Below are 21,238 nucleotides of genomic sequence, written 5' to 3'. Positions count from 1 at the left end.
ACAAAATGGGAAAATAAAATATCCAAATAACATACTTTATATATATATGTATAAGAACTGCATTGCGTCAATATTTTGCATTTTTTTTATAGATTAATACAATAATAGGACTTTTATACCCTGGAATTTTATAGCATTAACAAGCCAAAATATGAGCCTATAAATTACAACACCAAAGAAGCCTTTATTGGTTGCCCCACACACTAAACATAGAAACCGGTCGGTGTAATAAATTTGCATCTTCAAGCTGATGATAAACAATGCAATCCAGTACGCCTCCTTGCCGTCAAACATCAGCAGAATCGGAGCCATTAGAGCCACTAATTTTGACCACAATCGTCCCTTTATCGCACCCAAACACGACTCTGTTATAAAACCAGGGTCAGAACCAGAAACAATTGCCTATAAATTCGACAAGTCTATGAGAGAAACCAATTTCATGAAACTTACTTGCTGGAGTCTTTCATGTAAGCAACAGTCCAGACTCTTTCAAGACCATATGCCAATGTGTTGTCAAGCCTGTAAGTTCGGGTTCGAAATTCTCAGACATTATATGATCGTAGAATGTAACAAAAGTTATTAACGGCAAAAGAAACTCACCTGTAACTTGTTTTGTCCCAGACACGAACAGTTCCATCTTCCGAACAAGTAATTATAATGGGAAGCTGTGGGTGGACGCTTGTTGCAGTAACATTATGTGTATGGCCTTCTAGTTTTTGGACACAACATTTGGTTTCATAGTCCCATACCTATTTATCATCATATTCAACAGCATAGTTGAGATCGGATTGCAATTTATAACTGAAAATGCATGTCTCCGTAACTAAGAACTTTTTGTTACAAACCTTAGCAGTGTAATCATCAGAACCACTGATCAGAAACGGTTTATCACCGGCCATGAAGTATTCAATGCAATTAATCCCTTTTGAATGAGCATCCAATGTAAAATCTAGAGATCCAGAATCCATATTCCAAATCTGAAAATAGGGGACATTTTCAGACAACATAAACAGAACATTTCGATTCAGAACTAATTGTTGTTACGTACCTTAATGGTGCCATCAAGTGATGCGCTTGCAAAAGTGTTGAGGTCATTCGGATCGAAAGCAGCTTGCATCACATAGTGTTGATGGCCCTCAAACACCTTACTGCAAATCCAGTCCTTCTCCCAGTCCCATAGTTTTATAAGCTTGTCGTCCGATGACGATAACACGTACGGAAGGGTCAGATGAATAATCAGACTCCTAATGTAATCTGTATGTGCCTCGATGTCTTTGATCATTTCCTTTGTATCATAGTTGTATACACGAATATGTCCATCATCAGCTCCAACAACAATCCAGTTTTCACGCACTAGGAACTTGGCTGATCTTACTGCAATTCCCACATTTTTATTTACATGCACGTTAGAGACTATATATCCCTAACTAGAGAAAATTGCTAGAAATGTGAATATTTATTAGAGATATACCTGGTGATTCAGTGACCTTGAAGGACTTTTCTATTTTCTACAGATGGAAATTCGAGTTAGTATTAACAAAAATAAAAAATCCTTGTAATGTTAAAAAGCTTAACAAGCTTGTGTTTTAATTCCTCATCAACTATATGTACTGTCAGCTGGGAACAACATTAGAATTGCCTTACCTGTGAGTGGTAGTTCCAAATACAAACATTTCCGGAGTACAAAGCGGCTAAAATCCTGCACCAAAATTTGTCTAGCTTTAGTAACCTTGAAAATTGCAATTGGAAAGTATTAAGAAACTTCAATGAATACCATGGTTTGGATGGATGTAGATCCACATATTTCACCCTCTCTGAAGTTTGAACCATTTCTTTCTGCCCAAAACATAAATTTCCATCAAACTGAATGATCAGTAAATCACCTTCATCTTATATATATCATTATATCTACATAATTAAGTGTATATGTATATTCCAAACAAGGAGAAAGAGAAGATTATAATGGTCCTATACCTCAAATTTAAGTGAGTGGGCCTGCCTCATTCCAAATATTCATGCAAAAAAGTGGCAAAAACACAAATTAAATTATCACCGAAAAGTTGACACCTACATACATTTCAGTTAAATTTTGTTAAGAATTCATCCATATGATTAATGAATTCTTTTATGTTTAATCATGCATACACATATATATATATATACGTCATGGTACTTGATAATTTGTTTATGTTGATTTAGGATAAAACAAAGTTAATAGACCCTAAAACTCAGTAGAAGAAATATAGGAAATACGAAACTAAAGTCTCACCATTTTGTTGAAGCTGTAAAAGAGAAATATGCTTAAAAACTGAAATACTTGCTTGTAATCAATGAATCGGATTGAGAGCATATAAATTGGAGAAGCCGGTAACTGTATATATAGTATGGGGAAGCTTTGCCATTAAGGAAAATGACCATGCATTTATCGAATATCTTACAGTCGCCAGAGACTTTTCCGTCTCCCTCTATGCAGTGTCATTCCATGCGATCTTGTCCGTTGGAATTAACGGTCAAGATTAGGTTTATTAGGTGCATTGTTTTGACCATGTTATAAAACAAAAAAAAAAAAAAAAATGAAGGAGCAAATCGGGTTCCTTCAGGGAAGCAGGCGTCGTGAAAATGATAGAGGAATAATAGAGAAGGAGGGTTCCTTGCTTCCTTAGTCACCACCGGCAAGTAGTCCCATGTTTTTGGATCTCTTATGTTTCGATCGTTTCAAGGCTCTCTCAAATGAGTTTTAAAATCGTGTATTATTTGCCATTAACCCAAAATAAAGAACATTTTGCCTCGTGAATATTTTCAATTACCAAAATTACGAAAATATTTTTTATATTTAAAATAAATTATATTATTTGAAGATATTTTATTTTTTATTTTTTAAAATCAATAAAAATTACATGTGATAGTATTTGAATCCATACAAATTTTATTAATAAAACTTCAATTTTACTACTCAATAAAAACTTTATTTTAATTTATTTTATACATCTTAATTTTATTATAAATATTTTATTTCATCAAGATACTTTATTACATTCATTTTGTGTCACAAGTTAACTCGACATTAACCAAAGATTGATAAGATCATGATAAACAATCGTAGTGCATTAATATGGTATTTATGTGCTTAAATTTTATTTTACTCAGAATTTAATCTATTTTTTAATATTGTATATATTGCATGTATTATTATTAATTAGTTACAAACCATACGTGTAATGCCCTCAATCTAATCCGATTAACCGGATCTTGGGTATTACCACACGAATATAGGCACAAGCATAATCTACTCATACAATTTACAGATAATTACAACTTACTTAATTACAAATTTCAAACTATAATAAATAAGCAAATACAACAAGTAATTACAACTTCAACTCGAGGTAATTAAATTGCAACAATACCTTAATTAAAAACTTAATCTATTACAGATACCCAAAACATGGATTTCTAAGTAGCAATTTAAACTTTAAATGCACCGCTAACTCACTCTGTATGCATAATGACTCGATATGCCACTTCTTGGCGTAGTCTTGGCATCACCCCTCTTGGCGCAGACTCGTATCAACTTACCTATAATATATCACACACAAATAAGTTCGTAAGAACTTAGTGAGGAAAATGTCCTTTACCTGCACAATGCTTGCACATTGTTACTGAAGATTTGTTATGATGTTCTTATTATTCTGGTTTTCAACTTGTTTCTAGTGAATATTTTTCTTAGAACTTCATTCATCATTTTTTTATGAATATCATGGCCTACACTGAACTCATTACTTATCCATCAACATCATCGGTACGCTACTTACCTTTTTCTATCTGATTTTTCATAAGTCTTTACCCATTTTCTTTATAGAGGTGCATTCGACCAAAACACTATTACTCTTGTATACGTAATGTTAAGCCATCATTTCACCACTTCATTGTTCACAATTGAATCATGGTCTTGCATAACACTTTACTGTAGCCCATGAAGACACTGTGCCTTTTTGATATTTCTAATCACACTTACAAGCCATACTAATCGCACCAAAATAGTTTGATACAAAATCCGCCACATGAATCATTCGTTTAGGGTAAACCATTGACAGCCTCAATATGATATGCCACAAGGGCACTGTTTCATAATTCTCCATGTAAATTATTCCTTCACAGTGTGCTGCAAGGGCTTATCTTTCAAATTATTGCCACAAGGGCTATCATTGCAGGGTTTGCCACAGAAACTATCCCTTCATGCTTCACCACAAAGGCGTTCTTTTCATATTACGCCACAAAGACGTTCATTTCATAATTTGCCACAAAGACGTTCCTTTCCTGACGTGTTTACAATACGAATTTGCCTAAACTCATGTTATGTGAGGTTTGCCCATTATCGTCTTGGGACACGCAGAGAACCCCATTAGGTAATCACCGTCCTTTAGTTCTTTTTGGAAGGTGCCATCCTTCAAGTTTTATATTAGAGATCGTGTTTTTAGTCCTGACAGACCCTTTTAGACTCTACCGCGGTAAACAAATACAGACTCACTTGACAAACCTTTCATGCATTGACACAATTCACATTCGTCTTTAAAAACCACAATTTACTCTTCACAAAGCATACCCATAATGTACATCTAAGACACATATACGACCAAACCTAAACTTCTCACATTCTATACGATAACATGCGATCTATCCTCAACAATCATTCATATAGTTGCATGACCATCATAATATACTTTTCTATCTTTGATTTCATCGTTCATCAGTTTCTATAGAAATATCTCATATGAATAGTATTCATGCAAGAGTCAGCTTAAAGATTCACCTGACAACCATGGATAGCAGTTTGAACTCCAGATCCAACCTTCATCAAGATATTACAATCACCACTACTTATAAAATAGAGGAACATCATTAAAGCTCATTCGAATAACCTTACCATCATCTCAAACCCAGATGAACCCCATACAAAGGCTTACTTCTTCATCTTACTATTCATGCACTCTTACAGACCTACTCGTTCATAGCATAACATGCAAAATCATAAAACTTACCTTGACATGAGGTAATCACTGATAAAATTTGGGATCTCAACTTTAGCTTAAAGAAATTTCTTCGATTCTTCAAACCTCATATAATCATAGTTTTTTAAGAAAGAAGAAGAGAACTCCTCTTTCCCAAACTTGAATATCCATTATTATAATCTAGGTCCTTATGAGAACTTGACAAATATCACATCATTACTGAATTGTCTTATCAAAAAGTCTACAACCTAAAACCTAATTGAGTATCACCTTATCTTTTAACTATTTAGGTTCACAGCCAACTTACCTTGTAACTAGCACAATATCACAGTTAACGAGCGCACTATATCCTTGACGTGAACTCATACTCTTGATACCATTTTACTTGGCCGCTGATCTTATTCCAATTAACATAGCCACCTAACAAGGACAATTTATTAACTTGACCACATAACTGTACACACTCGCTCTATATGCCGAAAGATGTACTTGAGCGAAAACTACTTTACTAAGCATACTACCTTAGGACTATATGCCAAACCTTGTACCTACCAGAACTGGAGTGTTATAATACGTTTCATTATTTATTCTATGTTATTTTTAAATACACTTTTGTGTTCTAAATACATTTTAATTTTTTTTGAAAATACATACCTTTTATTATTATTAATTTCAAACATTCGCTTTTTTAAGGTAAATTGCACAGATAGTCACCCAACTATAAAATATTTTCATTTTAGACACCCAAAATAAAAAAAATTACAATTTAAGCACCCACTTTATATAGTTCGGTCATTTTGATCACTCCAGCTAAAATCATAAATGACAAGCTGACATGGTAGTTAGAAAAAATCGGTATAATAATAAATTTAGCCTTCAACTTTTACATATTATATAAAGTTAATCATAATTTTAATAAATTAACTCTTAAAATTTACAAATATTCTCAATTTAATCCTATTTCTTAAAAAAATAATATATATATACAAATACGTAAATATTTTGAAAGAAAACTATATATTTATTTACACACATTAAATTTTGTGGAGAAAAGTGAGGGTGGCGATGCACAATACAAGTTTGAGAATGGAGTAGTAGACTTCCCACCGCCACCAGCACTAGTGGACAAAGAATCTCTACTACATTAATATAACATTTAAATTTATTATTATTTTTAAAACATATTTATGTATTTTTATATTTTTAAAAGTTTATATATTATTATTTGTCAATAATTTTTAATTTATATATTAAAAAATATTTATGTATTTTTATATGTTTCTTTAAAATTTTTAGAATTATGATCAAATTGAGACCATTTATAAATTTTTAGGATTAGTTTTTTTAAAAATTATGACTAAATCGATATAATATGTAAAAATTAAAGGCTAAATTTGTTATTGCACCTAGTTTTCAACTGCCACATCACTCTCTCGTTAGTACAATTAACAAAAATGGACCAAAAAACAATCTTGATTAGATGGGTAACCAATTTTAGAAAAAACATAGTTGGGTGACCAAAAAATAATCTAATAATGGATTGTTTTATATTTTTTTAATAGGTAAACTTTTTTCCTTTGTCTTTATAACATAACTACAAAAAACATTTAAAGTTTCAAAAGTTGTTTTCTTATAAATTTTGTTTGTTGAAACTCTTGGGGGAGTCCAATTATCAAATCTTTGGGGAACATTTTAATAATGTTATTCTTGTTCATTAACAATGTTATTTGAGGTTTGGTCAGACTTTTGGGATTGGTTGGAGGGAAAGCTTGTAAAAGAATTGGTTCTTCTAAAGAAAAGAAACATCTTTTTGTTTTCATATTTCCTACCGGGGGTTCTACTATCAAAATTTCTAGATTACTACAATTGCCTATAGGGATACTCTGTCCTTAACATGCCTAACCCACGGCTAACTACACTGTGTATCAATACTCAGCAAAAATAACAATACATTAACAAAGACAGTTAAATCAGAATTCAAAAATATTGAAAATAAAATTGAAGATCTCCAAAATTTAGAATTACCTATTCTTTCTTGGCTCGAATACCAGATAATCTCGAGGATTTGAATTTTTACATTTTTTTCTTAAAATTGTCTTCTAAAATTTGAATTCAATGCTTGTTTTTAATTTAAAGTTTAGTTTATTTACCAAAATGTTCCAAACATTTTATTGAAAAAATTTCAATTAGATAGTGAGGCCTAATTAATCAAATAACACATAAAATTTGTCATTGCAATGAGGGATGAATCTTTAATCTCTTTATTTGAATAATATTGTGCTATTTTTGATAATAGATTTTACAAAATTCAATAATTTTATATTTTTAAAAAAGTATTATAATTTTATAATTCTTAATAAAATTTCACAAATTTTAAGATTTTTCAACTTTTAATATTTTTAAAAAATTTAAATTTTTAAAATAACTTTTACTATTTTTTCATTTTTAATAATATTGATCAGTTAAAGGTCATCAATCATTATTGATTAACTTGTCATGTCATTAATAACATGACACATTTTGATTAACGAACTTTTTTTTATTACCGTCGTTAACTATTGAATACCAAAATGTAAAATTTAGATATCAAAATAGAATAAAATATTCTATAAATGTATAAAAATAAAATAGTACTAACTTATTTACTGATCGAGCCTATAAAATAGTAACATCGTATTTACCCATAAGCTCGAGTGACCTGAGCATCGAGAACATATAACATACTGAAAAACAATTTGACATTAATAAAAAAAAAACCAATAATTCAATGTCTTCTAAGCGTACTTGGTATCGAAATTTTATGGCTATAGACCTTCAAGGCTTTTGGTTTTCATTTCATAATCATGATCTTTTCTTATTTAAAATCACTCTAAAATTAAGTTTTTTATTGCTCTATTTTTTTAATTTGATCATTGTTGTTAATTAAATTAACTAAATTAATCTCTCCACTATTCAATTCACTATTCCACGGTTAAGTACATTTATTTATTATTTTATTTTTTCCTTCCCTTAATTCTTTTCCTTTCTTTCTTTTCCATTCTCTTTAAGTACATTTAGTTATTTTTAAACCCTAGATTTTTATTCTTGACAAAAATATAGTAAATTGAGAGACACCCATTTTTATTTTTCCTCAATATTTACGTATGATTTGAGATTTCACAATCTAGGGTTTAAAAATAACTAGAAACTAACCTAAAATTAGAACTTGAACCAGGAAAACAATCCTCTCGCCAAAAAAAGTCTCCAAAAGAAAAGAAAAGAAAAGAAAAAAAAAACCGTCCTCTTTGCCTTCCTTTAGGACCTTGGTTAACCCATGAAACCCTTTATCGCAACCCTCCATCGCTAAAACCACCGTCCACCTCTGTGTAAACCATTAAAAAATCTCTATTCTCTCCGCTTCCTCTAATTCTTCTTGGAAACTTATCCATTGCAAACCCTTTGCCGGGTAACCTTCAAACAATCCGCCCAACTAGAATCTCATCCAAATTTGAATAAACACAATCGATTTCGGCTCCTTCATTTCCGTCAACGTTGGCGGGTAATTCGTGGCAACGAACAATGCTTGAGTTTCATAATTGAAGCCATGAGGGTATGCAGTTGGAATGATACAAAATGATCCCAAGGTATATTCAGAACTTTGACCCCTAACCAGAATTGCTCCTTGCAGACTGCACAACACGGTTTGTTGTTGATATGGATTTTGCTTATTTCCATCATCGACATTGCTTTCGTAGCCACTTCAAACACCAACGGTTGCTCATTCCGCTCAGCATTCTGGATTTTCATTTGGGATAACTGTCATTGCATTTGTGTGTTGGATTTGAGGAAGAATATGGGGAAAAAGGAAAGGAGAGAGAAAGGTAAGAAAAAAAGAAAGAAGAAAATAAGGAAAGAATAATAATTAAGAAATAAAGAGTAAATGGATTTAACGTGGAGCAACTAATTTGATCAATTTAATTAACAAAAAATAAATTGGAGTGATCAAAATAAAAATATCTAATTTTAGAAGTTTACCCTAAAATCAAAGATATTATCCACTAGCAAATCACATCATTTATACTTAACATGTGTGGCAAATGCTTGAAACCAGAAAAGGAAAAAAATAAATAAATAAATTGTAGATCAAGAAAATACTTAGGTCAGATAACCCCAAATTTATCTAATCATATGCAGACTTAAAAAACTAAAAAAACTAATCAGCTATGCAGCTAAAATATGAAAACAGTCCTCAAAGGTCAAACCCAAATGCATATGCCTTCAGCTTCATATCACCTCAGCACCACTATCCCAAACTTTCATGGTTGCTCTCTTTCATCTTTCTCATTGCGGATTATATTTGGTTTTTAAATAATTATATCCTTCAAAGCAGTGGGAAACAATGTATTTTAATGCCACAAGGAATTTCTTCATACCTGATTCTTTATCAGTCAAACATCTGCATCAGATAAAAGTCAGTCAATATACTACAATTGAGGAGCCAAAGAAAGAATTTTTAACTGAAAAGAGCAAATGTAAATTCTAAGTTCAACCACAAACTAGAAAGGTCTCAGGTAAGTCTTTGAATCATTTATGTTTTAACTTGACATAGTTCAACAACTTCTATTCTTTTGCTTATTTACCAGATACAGAATTAATGTGGCAGAAAAAGCATTGAACAGAATATATTAAGTAGAGCAGGACAATGAATAGCAATCTGACAAATGCAAGAACGAATAACATGGATATATATATATATATATATATATATATTCTACATTACAATTATCTTAAGAAATCAATTTAACATATATAGGAATTATTTCTTACTTGATCGATATCGTGTTATGGGAATCTCTCTGAGTTCCCGTCTAATGCATAAATATTCACCTAGCAAAGCCATCACTGCAACTCCAGTACCATTCACAACCCACCATGTTATTGAGGAAGGCCAACCTCCATATATGATGCATATAAAAAGATGTATAATATAGAGTGTGGCTGAAAAATCTAAGCATTTCTTTGCCCTTTCAATCAAATAAAGCATATACCCAGCGCTGCATAGATCCAAATAAAGCAAAATTGAAGTTAAAATGAGCTCAGTTTAGAAAACGCCAAATATTATTATCATCTCAGAACTTCTTATATAATTTACTTTAAGTGACATGTATCTGAACATATAAAATATAACGTTCTTCACAGAAGCAATATCTAGTTCTGTATACTAATTCAGAACTAAAAACACCTCCCTCATACAGGACACAAACTGTATAAGCAAAAATAACCATAATTAATAACTTTTCAAGCTTAGATATTCTTATGTTAACTTTTATAGATAACATAGAACAAATGACACAGACAAATATCACAACTATACAATGTAATCCGTACATTGATCCAAGCCAGTCCTCAAATCTATAATCAAGGGAAAAAAAAAAAGAGAAATGGAGATTTTTTAGTTAAATCATAACCCAAAGGTGCTATAAAGCACACAAACTAGTTTTTAAATAAGTTAAGCCTAGTTCTGCAGAACTTTTAAATATCATTCATATATGAAATCAAGTATTCATGTTCAAGCCAATTTAATAAGTAATAAATCTGAAATGCAGCAAATTAAAACCCTAGCATTTGTTCTATAAATACAATCAAAATTTCAAGATAGCAGACCTGAAGAAGCATACAAATGAATCATAGTTATAAAAGACAAGATTGAAATTGTATTCTCACCCCGCAATTGAGCTGAGCAGAAAGGAAGCAATGACACACCAGCCTGTAACGGTAGAGGTAGTAACCGATGCAAAGTCAAAGAAATAGACCAAACTCATACGAGAAACGCGAATGCCAACAAGAAACGACAAGAAAACTCCAAGAGTAAGGTAGTATAAACATTGAAGGCAAACAATTTGGGCTACAATAAGCCAAGGATCCCATACCACCGCACCATAGAACATGTCTACAATTCAATACCCCTTCAAATTCCGGATTCTCCCAGATCAGCACAAAACCCAAACAATTTCAAACCAATTCCTCAATGTACACTAAAACTTTCCTTATACCCAAGTGTCAAACCCTAAAAAGGAACTAGTTCCTCCAATGCTTTTTTTTTCTTGGAAACCCTAATACTCAGAAGCAAAAAAGGGATTAGTAGAACCACTGGTTGCCCAGCTGGAATTTTTCGAAGTTACAAGAAAAAACCCAGTTTTTTGGAGAATGAAAATTCAACGCCAGTGTGCCCAAAATTGAGACTTGGTGAACTCGGATCTGGTAAATCAGTGAGTCCTGAGAGAAACAAACCCGAGCCTAAATGCCTTATATTGGAAGGAAGGTGAGAATAAAAAACCGGCTGTTATTTGAGAAAAACTAATACAGGTTTTGATTCAAAAGAAAAAAAAAGTTGAAAGATTGAAAACTGACCGTGGAGGCTGATAGAGGGGAGAGGCGTATCCATTTAACAAATTCTGCAATTTTCGCTTCTAAGAACCTTCTTTTTCATATTAATAAAATATTATAAAGCTTCAGCTCAGCTGGACTCCACCCTCCGTGGAACCTTCTTTTGAGAGGGATTGAAGCTTAATTTTTTTTTGTAGTAATTCTTTTACCTGTTTGTAACAGTCAGCTACATTTCAACGGAGGGAAAGTTAATTTCTCTTTTTTTCTTTAAGCCGAGTTAATTTCTTCTTGTCGAAAGAATCAAGCTTTTCCTTTCACCCAATGGGCTGAAAACTTTTGATTTCACTTGGAAAACCAAGAAGTTAAAATGAAAAGACAAAACAACCCAGTGCCTACGTTATCATGAAAACCCATTTAACAATCTACTTACCCAAATGGGCTCCTAAATATCAAGGCCTGTTATCCAATCATATTACGAACAAGGCGTGCAATTGCAGCAATCCTCGTTTTATACTCTCAGTTACCCCTTTTATTTTTTCTTCCAAGATTTTACACTCGCCTCCGTCAGTGTCTGTTTTTTATTCTCTTTTCGTGTTAAATCTTCTTCCTGAGAGAAATAGAAATGAAGCCTTTCAATTTGCCTTAATTTTTTGAGTTAGGGGTTTCTTGGAGCTTCAATTAAAAGTTTGATGATTAAGAGAAGTTATAAGCATTTTTGAGAACTTTCCAGGTAAGTTATGAATCGTCTGATTTGACATTAGGGTTATTTTATTGATTTTGAGGTGATGTGTTTAATTGGAATTTGATTTTCTTTTTTCTGTTGGTTGGTGAAGGATGAATCAGTGATCAACAGCTGGAAAGTAACAAGAGAGAAAGGAAATTGAATTTTTATTGGCTTTTCCTTTTTTGTTTTTGGTAAACAAACATGGTGGGGGTTGAATTTTGTGAACTTGTGTGTTGAAAGTTTAAGAATTCCTTGATTTTGAGTTGAAAAACTTATTTTTTTTTCCCTTTTTTATATCAATCTGTTATGGGTTTTTGTTATTTGATTCAATAATGACTTCTTTCCTTTTTATCAAGAAAAATAATCGAGGGTTTTAGGAATGTTAATGAGTGCTAGTGGGGATTGTAATTGGCAAAACAATAATGATTGTTGTATTGTTGTCAAAGATTGATTGGATGGGGAAGAGCAAATTGGGGATTGGAAGTATCTCCAATTAGAAATTTTATTTTTGAGATTGGCTTGGATTGTTAAGGATACTTTAGGGTTGTCTCATTGTTGAGCTCAGTTTTTGGTTCTAATGGATGACATTGAGGATGATGCTAGATATCCTCCAAATCCTTTTGGTGTTAGCTACCAGCAGGGGTATGGTTCTTCAAATCGCCAAAAGCTTCCTCTAAGAAATATTCCGAGTTCTAGACCAATTAGGAATCAATATGTTGACGATGATGAAGATGGGGAGGACGAAGTGGAGGATTTGGGAGAAGAAGAGGAAACTCTTAACAGAAGTAATGGTGTCCGGTATGTAGGAAAAGGCATGGATGACGACAATGAAGATGATGATGACGACGACGAAGATGATGACTTGCTTGATGATGATGATGATGAGGATGATTATAATGAAGGTGGTGATGATCGAAAGAATGTTGTTGCCAACTTGGGGAGGCACCCAAAAAAGAGGAAATTGAAGAGTTTGGTGTCAAGTTATGAATTTGCTCCTCGAGTACCAGCACCAGCAGTTTCAGCTCCATCAGTGTTAAAGTCCTCATATGGTGGGAGGAATTCTCTTACGGATTGGACTGAGCATGAGACATTGGTTTTGCTAGATGCCTGGGGTGACTGCTTTTTGCAATGTGGGAGGAAGAGTCTGCGAACCGAGGAATGGCAAGAAGTTGCAGAGAAGGTTTCAGAGATTTCGAAGATTGAAAGGACTGAGACACAATGCAGGAATCGGTTGGATACATTGAAGAAGAAATATAAAAAGGAAAAGGCTATGCTGACAGAGACTGGTGGTACCACTAGCAAATGGGTTTATTTCAAGAAGATGGATATGCTGATGTCAACTCCTCCACAGCAGGGTCGTCTCTCTTGCGGATTTGACTCGGGTGAATACGTATTTATGAACCCTCGAGTTTATTTGAACCGAGCAAATGGTTTGGATGAAATGAGGGATAGTCCAGCCAATTCTGAATTCGCTGACAGTGAGGAGGATGTCTCAGATGGACTACCACCTAAAAAGAGAAGATTTGGGAGGCAATCTGGCGAGGATTCTTCAGTCAAATTGCTTGCAGATTCTATCCAGAAATTCAGCGACATATATGAAAAAATTGAGAATAGTAAAAGGCAGCAGATGTTGGAATTGGAGAAGATGAGAATGGATTTTCACAGGGAGTTGGAAATGCAGAAGAGGCAGATCATGGAGAGAGCCCAGGCTGAAATTGCGGAACTACAGCATGGTGAGAATGAGGCGAATGATGCCTCCGGTGAGAATGCTAGTGGGTAATATATGCAAAACCCAGTTATCTTCTTTATAACATTCATCAGATTTTGGCTGTTAAATGTTGTTGTATGGTATATGGGAGCCTGTTGCCAAATGCCGTTGTGATAAACAATAATAACACGGAATACATGCTGTTATCATTCAAAATCAAGTAGAAACTTGTACTGAATTTAGTGAAGATCATTACTCCCATTCCATGTTATAGTTTAACTGATGCGTCATTTTTTCAAGGTGAATGAATGGCCAAGTGCCTAGATGTTTTGTTCTTGTCTAGTTGAGTTTCTTTTTCTGCATAAGTTGTCCTCAAAATTGATAGACATTTCAAATATACATAACAGGTTATAGGAGTTTTGAATCCTCAATTTTCTCCAACTAGAATACAATAAGGAGAGACTTGAAAACAGAGAAAAATACATGGTATATGAGGAAGAGAGGCAAAATGACCATTACCCAAAATTTATCCCACTTGATTAATGTAATTATTTCTAAGAATGGGAACATCCTTCAAGAGCTGATTAATGGTACCTATAATGTTGTTTGACAAGAAAAGAACACCTTCCTAGAAGCTCCTCTGATCATTACTTCAATAGTACGCTCACACTTTACAAAATGTTTTCAACATATAACTCTAGCACTGGTTGTTCCAAAAAGGATACCCAATTGTCTCTCGCTTGAGAGCTTCTTCCTCGCTATTTGCATGGGCAATCACTTTCAATCTTTTACCCTTGTCTTAATCTCATTCTTCAACCCTAACCTGGCTTTTTGCAGCCATTTTCTTCCTTTTCCTTGCTTGTTTCTCATCTTCTTCGACTTGTTCTCCCCCTCCCCCACTCCCCCTCTCACTTCCTTGCTCATTTTTTGTCCCATTGCTTCGTTGTCCTTATTTCGGCCTATCATCTTTTTTTTTTCTTTTCATCCCTTGCCTCTGTTTTAACTTCTGATCTAAACAATTGAATCATCTTTTTTTTCCTCCTACTTTTAATCTCTTATTTCATTTATGATGGTCATCGCAGACCACAAGCCCCAGCTTTAATGTGTGGCTAATTCACTTCCCTTCAGAACCTCATCCAACCCTTTCATTTTTCTTATGTAAGATAAATGCAGAGCAGTACCTTTTATTTGTTGTTTTGTTTCTTCCCAATATGTTATTGTCCATCTCACTCATTTAATTCTGCCTGTCATCCAGTTAAAAAGCGCAACATATCCATAAAGCCTAGTCCCTTCATCTCCTGGACTTGTGCTCAAATCTTATCTAGCTTAAAACAGATATCTATTAAGGTTGTATCATATTTGATGTAGGCTGCAATCCATTCTCCTCCCCTGCGAATGACAAAATCATATATATAGAGTACTTGCTGTTGGATGTCGGCCCCTAGCTACCAACGTAACGGGTAAAAGCCAATTTGACACAAATTCTATTAAGAAACACAAACACGCACATACAAAAGCTGAAAAGGCTCTTTGGAAAGCTCACTCACCTCTTAGCTTGACTGATCCTCTCAGAGAGAGTAAGAGTCTAAATGAATCGACTCGAAAAATGAAGGCCTCATCATTTTCATTGACAGCACCCAACTTTGCATATCAGATCGCAGCTGGTGGCTTTAAAGCTATAAACATCTAAGCAACTTAACCAAACGAGCAACCATAACAAATTGAATTAATACTTCCTTCTCATATATCATTTTCTCCGCAATTCAGGAAAATATGGGGTAAATAAACAAATAACGAACCATTTTACCAAGGCCCATTTACAATTTTATTTACGGAAATGGACCAATTTTTTCATTATTTATCAGAAATGGCTGATTTTAGCAAAAGACATCCACGTAAGAGCCTTTTTTGGGAAAATTTCAGTAAAACGCGTCCCTAGGGGAGCAATTTTGCCATGTCAACATAAAACGCGCCCACGTGAACGCGCTTTGCTAGCGTGGAAAAATCGCTCCCCTAGGGACGCATTTTAGCCCGTATTTTTTTCCCCAACGGCTATTTGATTTTTTGACTCCCCAACGGTAAAAAAAAACCTACAAAACCCCCTCCTATTTTTTCACACATTATTTCTTCAATTTCGTCTCAAATTTCTCTTAAATTTCTCAAAGCTCTTTTTAATTTTGGCAAAAAAGCTCTCTTTAATTTTTTTCTGAATTAGTATTTTTTTTATAATTTCAAAATAATTTGATCGTGTTAGCAATGGCCAGGGAATTAATTCGTCTCGATCATAAACATATATCCGTCGAACAAATGGGAATGGTAAAGGTTAATTTTAATTTTTCAATATTATTTAATATTTTTTTCATTTATGTAATTTTAATTAATTTTTATTTTATAATTTTTTATAACAGTCTGTAGAACGAGTGTTATAATGCTATATTCGTAATATGTCCGGTCCTCCATCACCGTTGATAGAGAATTACTTGCGAGAAGCGGGTTTTTGGCACGTGGCCACTATAGGCCGAGGGTGCAAGTTGGACCCGAAACTCATCAGCGCGTTGATAGAGAGATGGAGACCTGAGACACACACATTCTATCTTCCATGCGGAGAGTGTACCATCACTTTGGAAGACGTGCAATTACAATTTGGATTGCTGGTGAATGGGTTCACACTCACCGGGTCCGTTCAATCTGCTGATTGGGGAGCCGTATGCTACGATCTTTTGCGTGCGATTCCGGATAATATTTATGGAGGTTGGATCGAGATGGGCTGGTTACGAGACACAATCCCAGAGCCGGGGAATGATTCGACTGAAGTAGAAAGAATACGATATGCTCGAGCATACATTCTTGAGATGATTGGAGGTTATCTGATGTTATACTTGTCACGAAACCTCGTAATCTGAGGTGGCTACTGAAACTCGTTGATTTTAGAGCAGCTGGCGAATTTAGTTGGAGGTCTGCCGTGTTGGCAACATTGTACCGGGAGATGTGCGGGGCGACGCCACCAACTAAAGCCAAAATCGGAGGTTGTCTATCACTACTACAATCATGGGTTAGGTTTCGCTTTCCATTTTTACGTCATCGAGTGGACCACCCATATACATTTCCACTCATAACGACATAAAATTTATATTAGATTGTACAATTATTACATAGATTTAAAATATAATTGTATGCTAAAAATTTATTTAATAAGGAGAAATCATTCGGCGATTTATGTTGGAATACCTACCGTTCTTGAAGATATACGGCTTTTATTAGACCAACGGCTGGAAGCGCAAGTAAGTACTAAATAGAATATATATACATAAAATAGCCGTTCCATATTTAGCATTTAGTATTATGTATATAACTAATATTTTTATCATGTTCATATAGTTTCAATGGACACCATACGAGGATCTGAAAATTCATGTAGTAATTCCGGATGAATTCTTTCAAAATCTGAACATTTGGCATGTGAAGGCCCTATTGGTTAACTATGCTACCGTGGAGATGCACCAGACGGATAGAGTGTTGTGGCAATTTGGATTTCGACAACCAATTCCCGTGGCACCGGAGGTGCTCGATGATGAGCACAAAATTTATTTACGGCAATCAAATATGAATTGGCCGGTATTTTAGTCGGAATATATCGAAATATGGAAAAATCGATATGATCATATACCTACTCGAGAACCGATCATCGTTCCAGAGTTAGCGTGTACGTCGGATTACATGCCATGGTTTAGGATCCATAGCAAGCCATATTTATTGTCGGAAGAGCAGATGCATCGGCAAATTTGTGTCGAAAGGGAACGGCGGGGCCCTTTAAATCCAATGAGAAGGGATGACGGCACGGGCCCATTAACAGCGCCCACACAATCCTCGGGCCTAACACCTCAATCGACGACACCCACATCACAGCCTCTTTAGATTATGCCAGGTGCGCATCCTAGCCCTTATATGTATCCTAACATTTATATATTTCCTTTTCCCAATCCTATGCTAGGTTGGAATGTATGGCCTAGTGCATCTCCTTTCCTGATGACTCTGACTCAACCGATGATATATAGGCCATCGTCGTGGAGGGATCGCACGAGGCGCCGTCGGGGAGCTCTTCTCATTACTAATCTCCATCGCCTTATGTGATTCAAACACCTTCACCGTGGGTGATGCAAACACCTCCACATTTTTTATTCTATCAAGGTGGGTCATCCTCCCAACACCCACAACCACAACCCTCGCCGGAAGCTGAACCAAGGAAGAATCCAGCGTGTAACCATCGACGACCCCCATATGGTATTGATTCCGACTGGTACCAACATTGATTTTTTTAATATATTTGTACAAACTATTTTTATATTATTTCATTTAATAAAATAAAAGTTGTTTTTAATATTTTAATAGTAATTTATTTTTATATTTTTAATATATTTGTACAAACTATTTTTATATTGTTTAATTTAATAAAATAAAAGTTATTTTTAATATTTTAATAGTAATTTATTTTTATATTTTTAATAAAATAAAAGTTCTTTTGAATAATGTAATATTTTTAATATTTTTAATAAAATAGAAATAATGCAACATAGTTTTATTACAGCAACTATCAACTATTTCGATTTGGACATGATCGAATTGTATGACCTGGGTTCCTACACCATCCGCACAACTTCTGTTGGTTCGTTCTTTCTTGGATATCCATATTGTTACGTATTCTACTTGAGCAAGGTCGACCTTTTGGTTTGCGACGCAATTCTCTATCCCATAACAACTTAAACGGAGCAAGCGATACAGACGACCACTTACGTTCATCTGGGACTGGTGGGAATACGTGTCTCCACATATTGTACATGTATTCTATTTTGTACACTTCGTCGACGTATCTGATGGGATCTAAACAGAGATTTTGACAAGCTGCAATTGCATGAGCGATGGATAATGAAGTGCGTCAAACGTCCCATAGTCGCAGGTTCTATTTCTCAGGTGTACACATGATATTGTCCACCTGCAATACCTTAGTTCGGCTTGTCAAACTCTGTCACACGAAACCATAGGTTGTTGCGATCGTGACATACTGTGTGCATGGTGTTGGCTCGTGCCTTCACCTTTTTAATTTCTTGCAATACATTCCGGCACCATACATGGCCTCCCTGCATTTGGCCTTTATAACTCGCTGCTCGGTTTGAAAATAGTGCCACTAAACGAAAATATGCCTCTCGCATAACCGAGGTTATTGGCAATTGACGTGTTCATATGGCCATGTTTGAGGTTTAAGGTCATATGGCCTGAAGTCATATGGCTATATCGTAGGCTACCGTCGTATGCTTGTGTCCACTATTCGAAAAGTATGCTACAGAGGTAGTCCGCGCCTTGTTCATTAACTGAACGCAAAATCGCCAACATCTCATGAAACCGATCCTTATTGATCTCGTACCCTACTAATATAAGTTGATAGTGAAAATTACATACCACTCTTCTATTCAGAATAAATTGAATATTACAAATGAAATTATATTAATAGAGATTAAATACCCATGTTGGTCACTTGTCATCGTTCAGTGGTAGACCGATATTGCCCGTAGTAGTTGGACGCAACGTGCTTTAGACAATACCGATGATATGTATGCGATCCTATAGGCTTTCCTATCGCTCAATTGCGGCTAGTATTTCAGTGCCCCGATCTGATATAACGCAGATATCAGGTTAGGGGCAGACATGTCTCCTTAACCTAGAAAGAAGGAGATCACAGTCATCACCTGACTTCCCCGGTGTTATTGCAAACGCAATTGGAAGGATTCTCCTACAGCCATCCTGTGCCACAGCTAGCAATAGCCGATGGGTATATTTACCATATATAAAGGTACCGTCAATTTATACCAACGGCTTGCAGTACACAAATGCGTCCCGGCATCGCTTAAAGGTCTAGAACAGATGCTTGAACACTTGGCATCCACAGAGCAATCGGTCGTTGTAGTACGCCTATGCCGTTTCAAGATTTGTTATGCAACCTGAGACGTACCTCTTCAACACCTGACACCACTGCCACACGTCATTATATAAAGCGTCTCACCCACTATGCATCTTTTCCAATACCTTTTGCTTAGTTATCCAAGCCTTGCGGTAAGAGAGCGTGTGCCTCAATTGACTGTGAATATTGGCAATTAAGACTGATACAGAAGTCTTGAGATCTGTCTTTACCGTCGGTAGTATTAAACTAGCTAACATATCTGAATCCATCTTGGGATGATCTTGTGAAACACCTGTCAATAAAGTACGTTAAATAATGCAACACTACGTAATAATAATATCATTCAAAAACCTTAAACACCCAGTGATACTGTACCGACAACACATGTATGTGGACCTTTATACTTTTTTTATCTCCCACAAGCCTGTCTTTTTCCTAATTGAAGCCATGATTTTCCATGAACATATATCATTTTGCACTGCACACTTGGCTTCAAACTTTTTAGATTTGGATTTAACCACGTTGTTGTTAACCCCGTTCATGATGCTATGGCGTTTCAATGCACCAAGAAAACTATCATTACTGGAAAACTCCTTACCAACTTTCAATTCACCCAAATTCAATGACAAACTTGTACGGTCATGCCTTCTGTGTGGTAGATTTGGAAACCCCAACGCATCATTTGCTGGTAGATCGACATTATGCATGTGGGCTGGAGGCGAGTACGCTCTGAACTGCGGATCTTCTTCTTCTTCATTTGAACCCCTTCAACAACTTCAGGTTCGGTTGGAACAGGCCCCGATTCAGAAAATAATGCAACTTCTACACCATCGGGGCTGAGTTTTCGAGGTGGATCCATGTTAGAGTCATCATCCAACCCACTATCATCTGCTACGTACGAGGTTCCCTCGCCCGTGGACGTCGTCGGGAGTACATCACCCCTTCTTGTAGACATCTCATAACGTCTCTAATTAGATGTGGATTGCCAACTACTAAAAGTTGATGTCATTTCCCAGTACGTATGTCCAACATCGAACATTGACCCATTGAAGTGCATGTCTCATCCACTAATCGACTGTCGTGCAGGGGTTGTGTATTCCATACTGCTACCAAACACGGGTGCTTCCGTGTTCTACCTCCCACTAACAGAGTTTCGGGCAGGAGTTGTGTATTCTTCTCAAACAACAGTAGATGTTGAAGTTACAAATGCTTAATTTGGCGATGAAAATTGTGCATATAACTCAAGATAGGGTGATCCACTATTGAGATGAGTCTGCACCATTGCTTCCAAGCTACGACCACCTTTGATATCAAATGAGTCATATGTGACGGGATCAACCGAAGCACAAAATTGATACTTAATAGATGAAACTCTTATTGGCGTCGTTTCGAAAATTTTACGCCTAATTTTTTTACGAAATTCTGTCAAATCTATGTTCTGGTTAAAAATCAGTCGCGTTGTGTTCTCCGATAAAAAA

The 21,238-nt window shown here is 35.1% G+C and overlaps 4 protein-coding genes across 6 annotated transcripts; 2 read left to right on the top strand and 2 right to left on the bottom strand.

Moving 5' to 3' along the window:
• Positions 1 to 21: 21 nt before the first annotated feature.
• Positions 22 to 2,382, bottom strand: LOC105775790 (coatomer subunit beta'-2). Of its 2 annotated transcripts, none has more exons than XM_012598300.2 (10): positions 2,270 to 2,382; positions 1,975 to 1,995; positions 1,775 to 1,836; positions 1,645 to 1,699; positions 1,472 to 1,508; positions 1,049 to 1,374; positions 846 to 977; positions 601 to 749; positions 451 to 519; positions 22 to 365 (listed from the first exon to the last, which is right to left on the bottom strand). In XM_012598300.2, the coding sequence occupies exons 1-10, from the start codon at positions 2,348 to 2,350 to the stop codon at positions 287 to 289; spliced, it is 1,011 nt and encodes a 336-aa protein (XP_012453754.1). In that variant the 5' UTR covers positions 2,351 to 2,382; the 3' UTR covers positions 22 to 286. The 2 variants fall into 2 exon arrangements, with proteins under 2 accessions (XP_012453754.1, XP_052477979.1); XM_052622019.1 differs by having other exon boundaries at positions 1,975 to 2,067; positions 2,270 to 2,377.
• Positions 2,383 to 8,987: 6,605 nt separating this feature from the next.
• LOC105775791 (uncharacterized) lies at positions 8,988 to 11,563 on the bottom strand. Of its 2 annotated transcripts, XM_052622020.1 has the most exons (4): positions 11,400 to 11,563; positions 10,713 to 11,264; positions 9,816 to 10,042; positions 8,988 to 9,444 (listed from the first exon to the last, which is right to left on the bottom strand). In XM_052622020.1, exons 2-4 carry the CDS (start codon positions 10,934 to 10,936, stop codon positions 9,437 to 9,439), a joined length of 459 nt encoding a protein of 152 aa, XP_052477980.1. In that variant the 5' UTR covers positions 10,937 to 11,264; positions 11,400 to 11,563; the 3' UTR covers positions 8,988 to 9,436. The 2 variants fall into 2 exon arrangements, with proteins under 2 accessions (XP_052477980.1, XP_012453757.1); XM_012598303.2 differs by lacking the exon at positions 11,400 to 11,563 and having other exon boundaries at positions 10,713 to 11,393.
• Positions 11,564 to 11,889: 326 nt separating this feature from the next.
• On the top strand, positions 11,890 to 14,149 carry LOC105775789 (trihelix transcription factor ASIL2). Its single transcript, XM_012598299.2, has 2 exons — positions 11,890 to 12,105; positions 12,209 to 14,149. Exon 2 carries the CDS (start codon positions 12,677 to 12,679, stop codon positions 13,877 to 13,879), a length of 1,203 nt encoding a protein of 400 aa, XP_012453753.1. The 5' UTR covers positions 11,890 to 12,105; positions 12,209 to 12,676; the 3' UTR covers positions 13,880 to 14,149.
• Positions 14,150 to 16,251: 2,102 nt separating this feature from the next.
• Positions 16,252 to 16,710, top strand: LOC105775228 (serine/threonine-protein phosphatase 7 long form homolog). The gene has a single exon (XM_012597758.1). The coding sequence runs from the start codon at positions 16,252 to 16,254 to the stop codon at positions 16,708 to 16,710; it is 459 nt and encodes a 152-aa protein (XP_012453212.1).
• The last annotated feature ends 4,528 nt before the right edge of the window (positions 16,711 to 21,238 follow it).

The sequence above is a fragment of the Gossypium raimondii genome, chromosome 10 (genome assembly GCF_025698545.1).
Source record: "Gossypium raimondii isolate GPD5lz chromosome 10, ASM2569854v1, whole genome shotgun sequence".
In the NCBI taxonomy this organism is placed as follows: domain Eukaryota; kingdom Viridiplantae; phylum Streptophyta; class Magnoliopsida; order Malvales; family Malvaceae; genus Gossypium; species Gossypium raimondii.
This window is presented reverse-complemented; position numbering and strand designations above follow the sequence as displayed.

Bases quoted from the DNA above. Each gene is read 5' to 3' on its own strand.
- LOC105775790 (XM_012598300.2), bottom strand. From the start codon at position 2,350: ATGCTCTCAATCCGATTCATTGATTACAAGCAAGTATTTCAGTTTTTA. The intron at 1,700-1,774 runs GTATTCATTGAA...ATTTTGGTGCAG, and splicing joins CTACATCCATCCAAACCATG to GATTTTAGCCGCTTTGTACT. The intron at 750-845 runs GTTTGTAACAAA...GATGATAAATAG, and splicing joins CTGATGATTACACTGCTAAG to GTATGGGACTATGAAACCAA.
- LOC105775791 (XM_052622020.1), bottom strand. From the start codon at position 10,936: ATGTTCTATGGTGCGGTGGTATGGGATCCTTGGCTTATTGTAGCCCAA. The intron at 10,043-10,712 runs GTGAGAATACAA...GGATCTATGCAG, and splicing joins CTGCTCAGCTCAATTGCGGG to CGCTGGGTATATGCTTTATT.
- LOC105775789 (XM_012598299.2), top strand. From the start codon at position 12,677: ATGGATGACATTGAGGATGATGCTAGATATCCTCCAAATCCTTTTGGT.
- LOC105775228 (XM_012597758.1), top strand. From the start codon at position 16,252: ATGTCCGGTCCTCCATCACCGTTGATAGAGAATTACTTGCGAGAAGCG.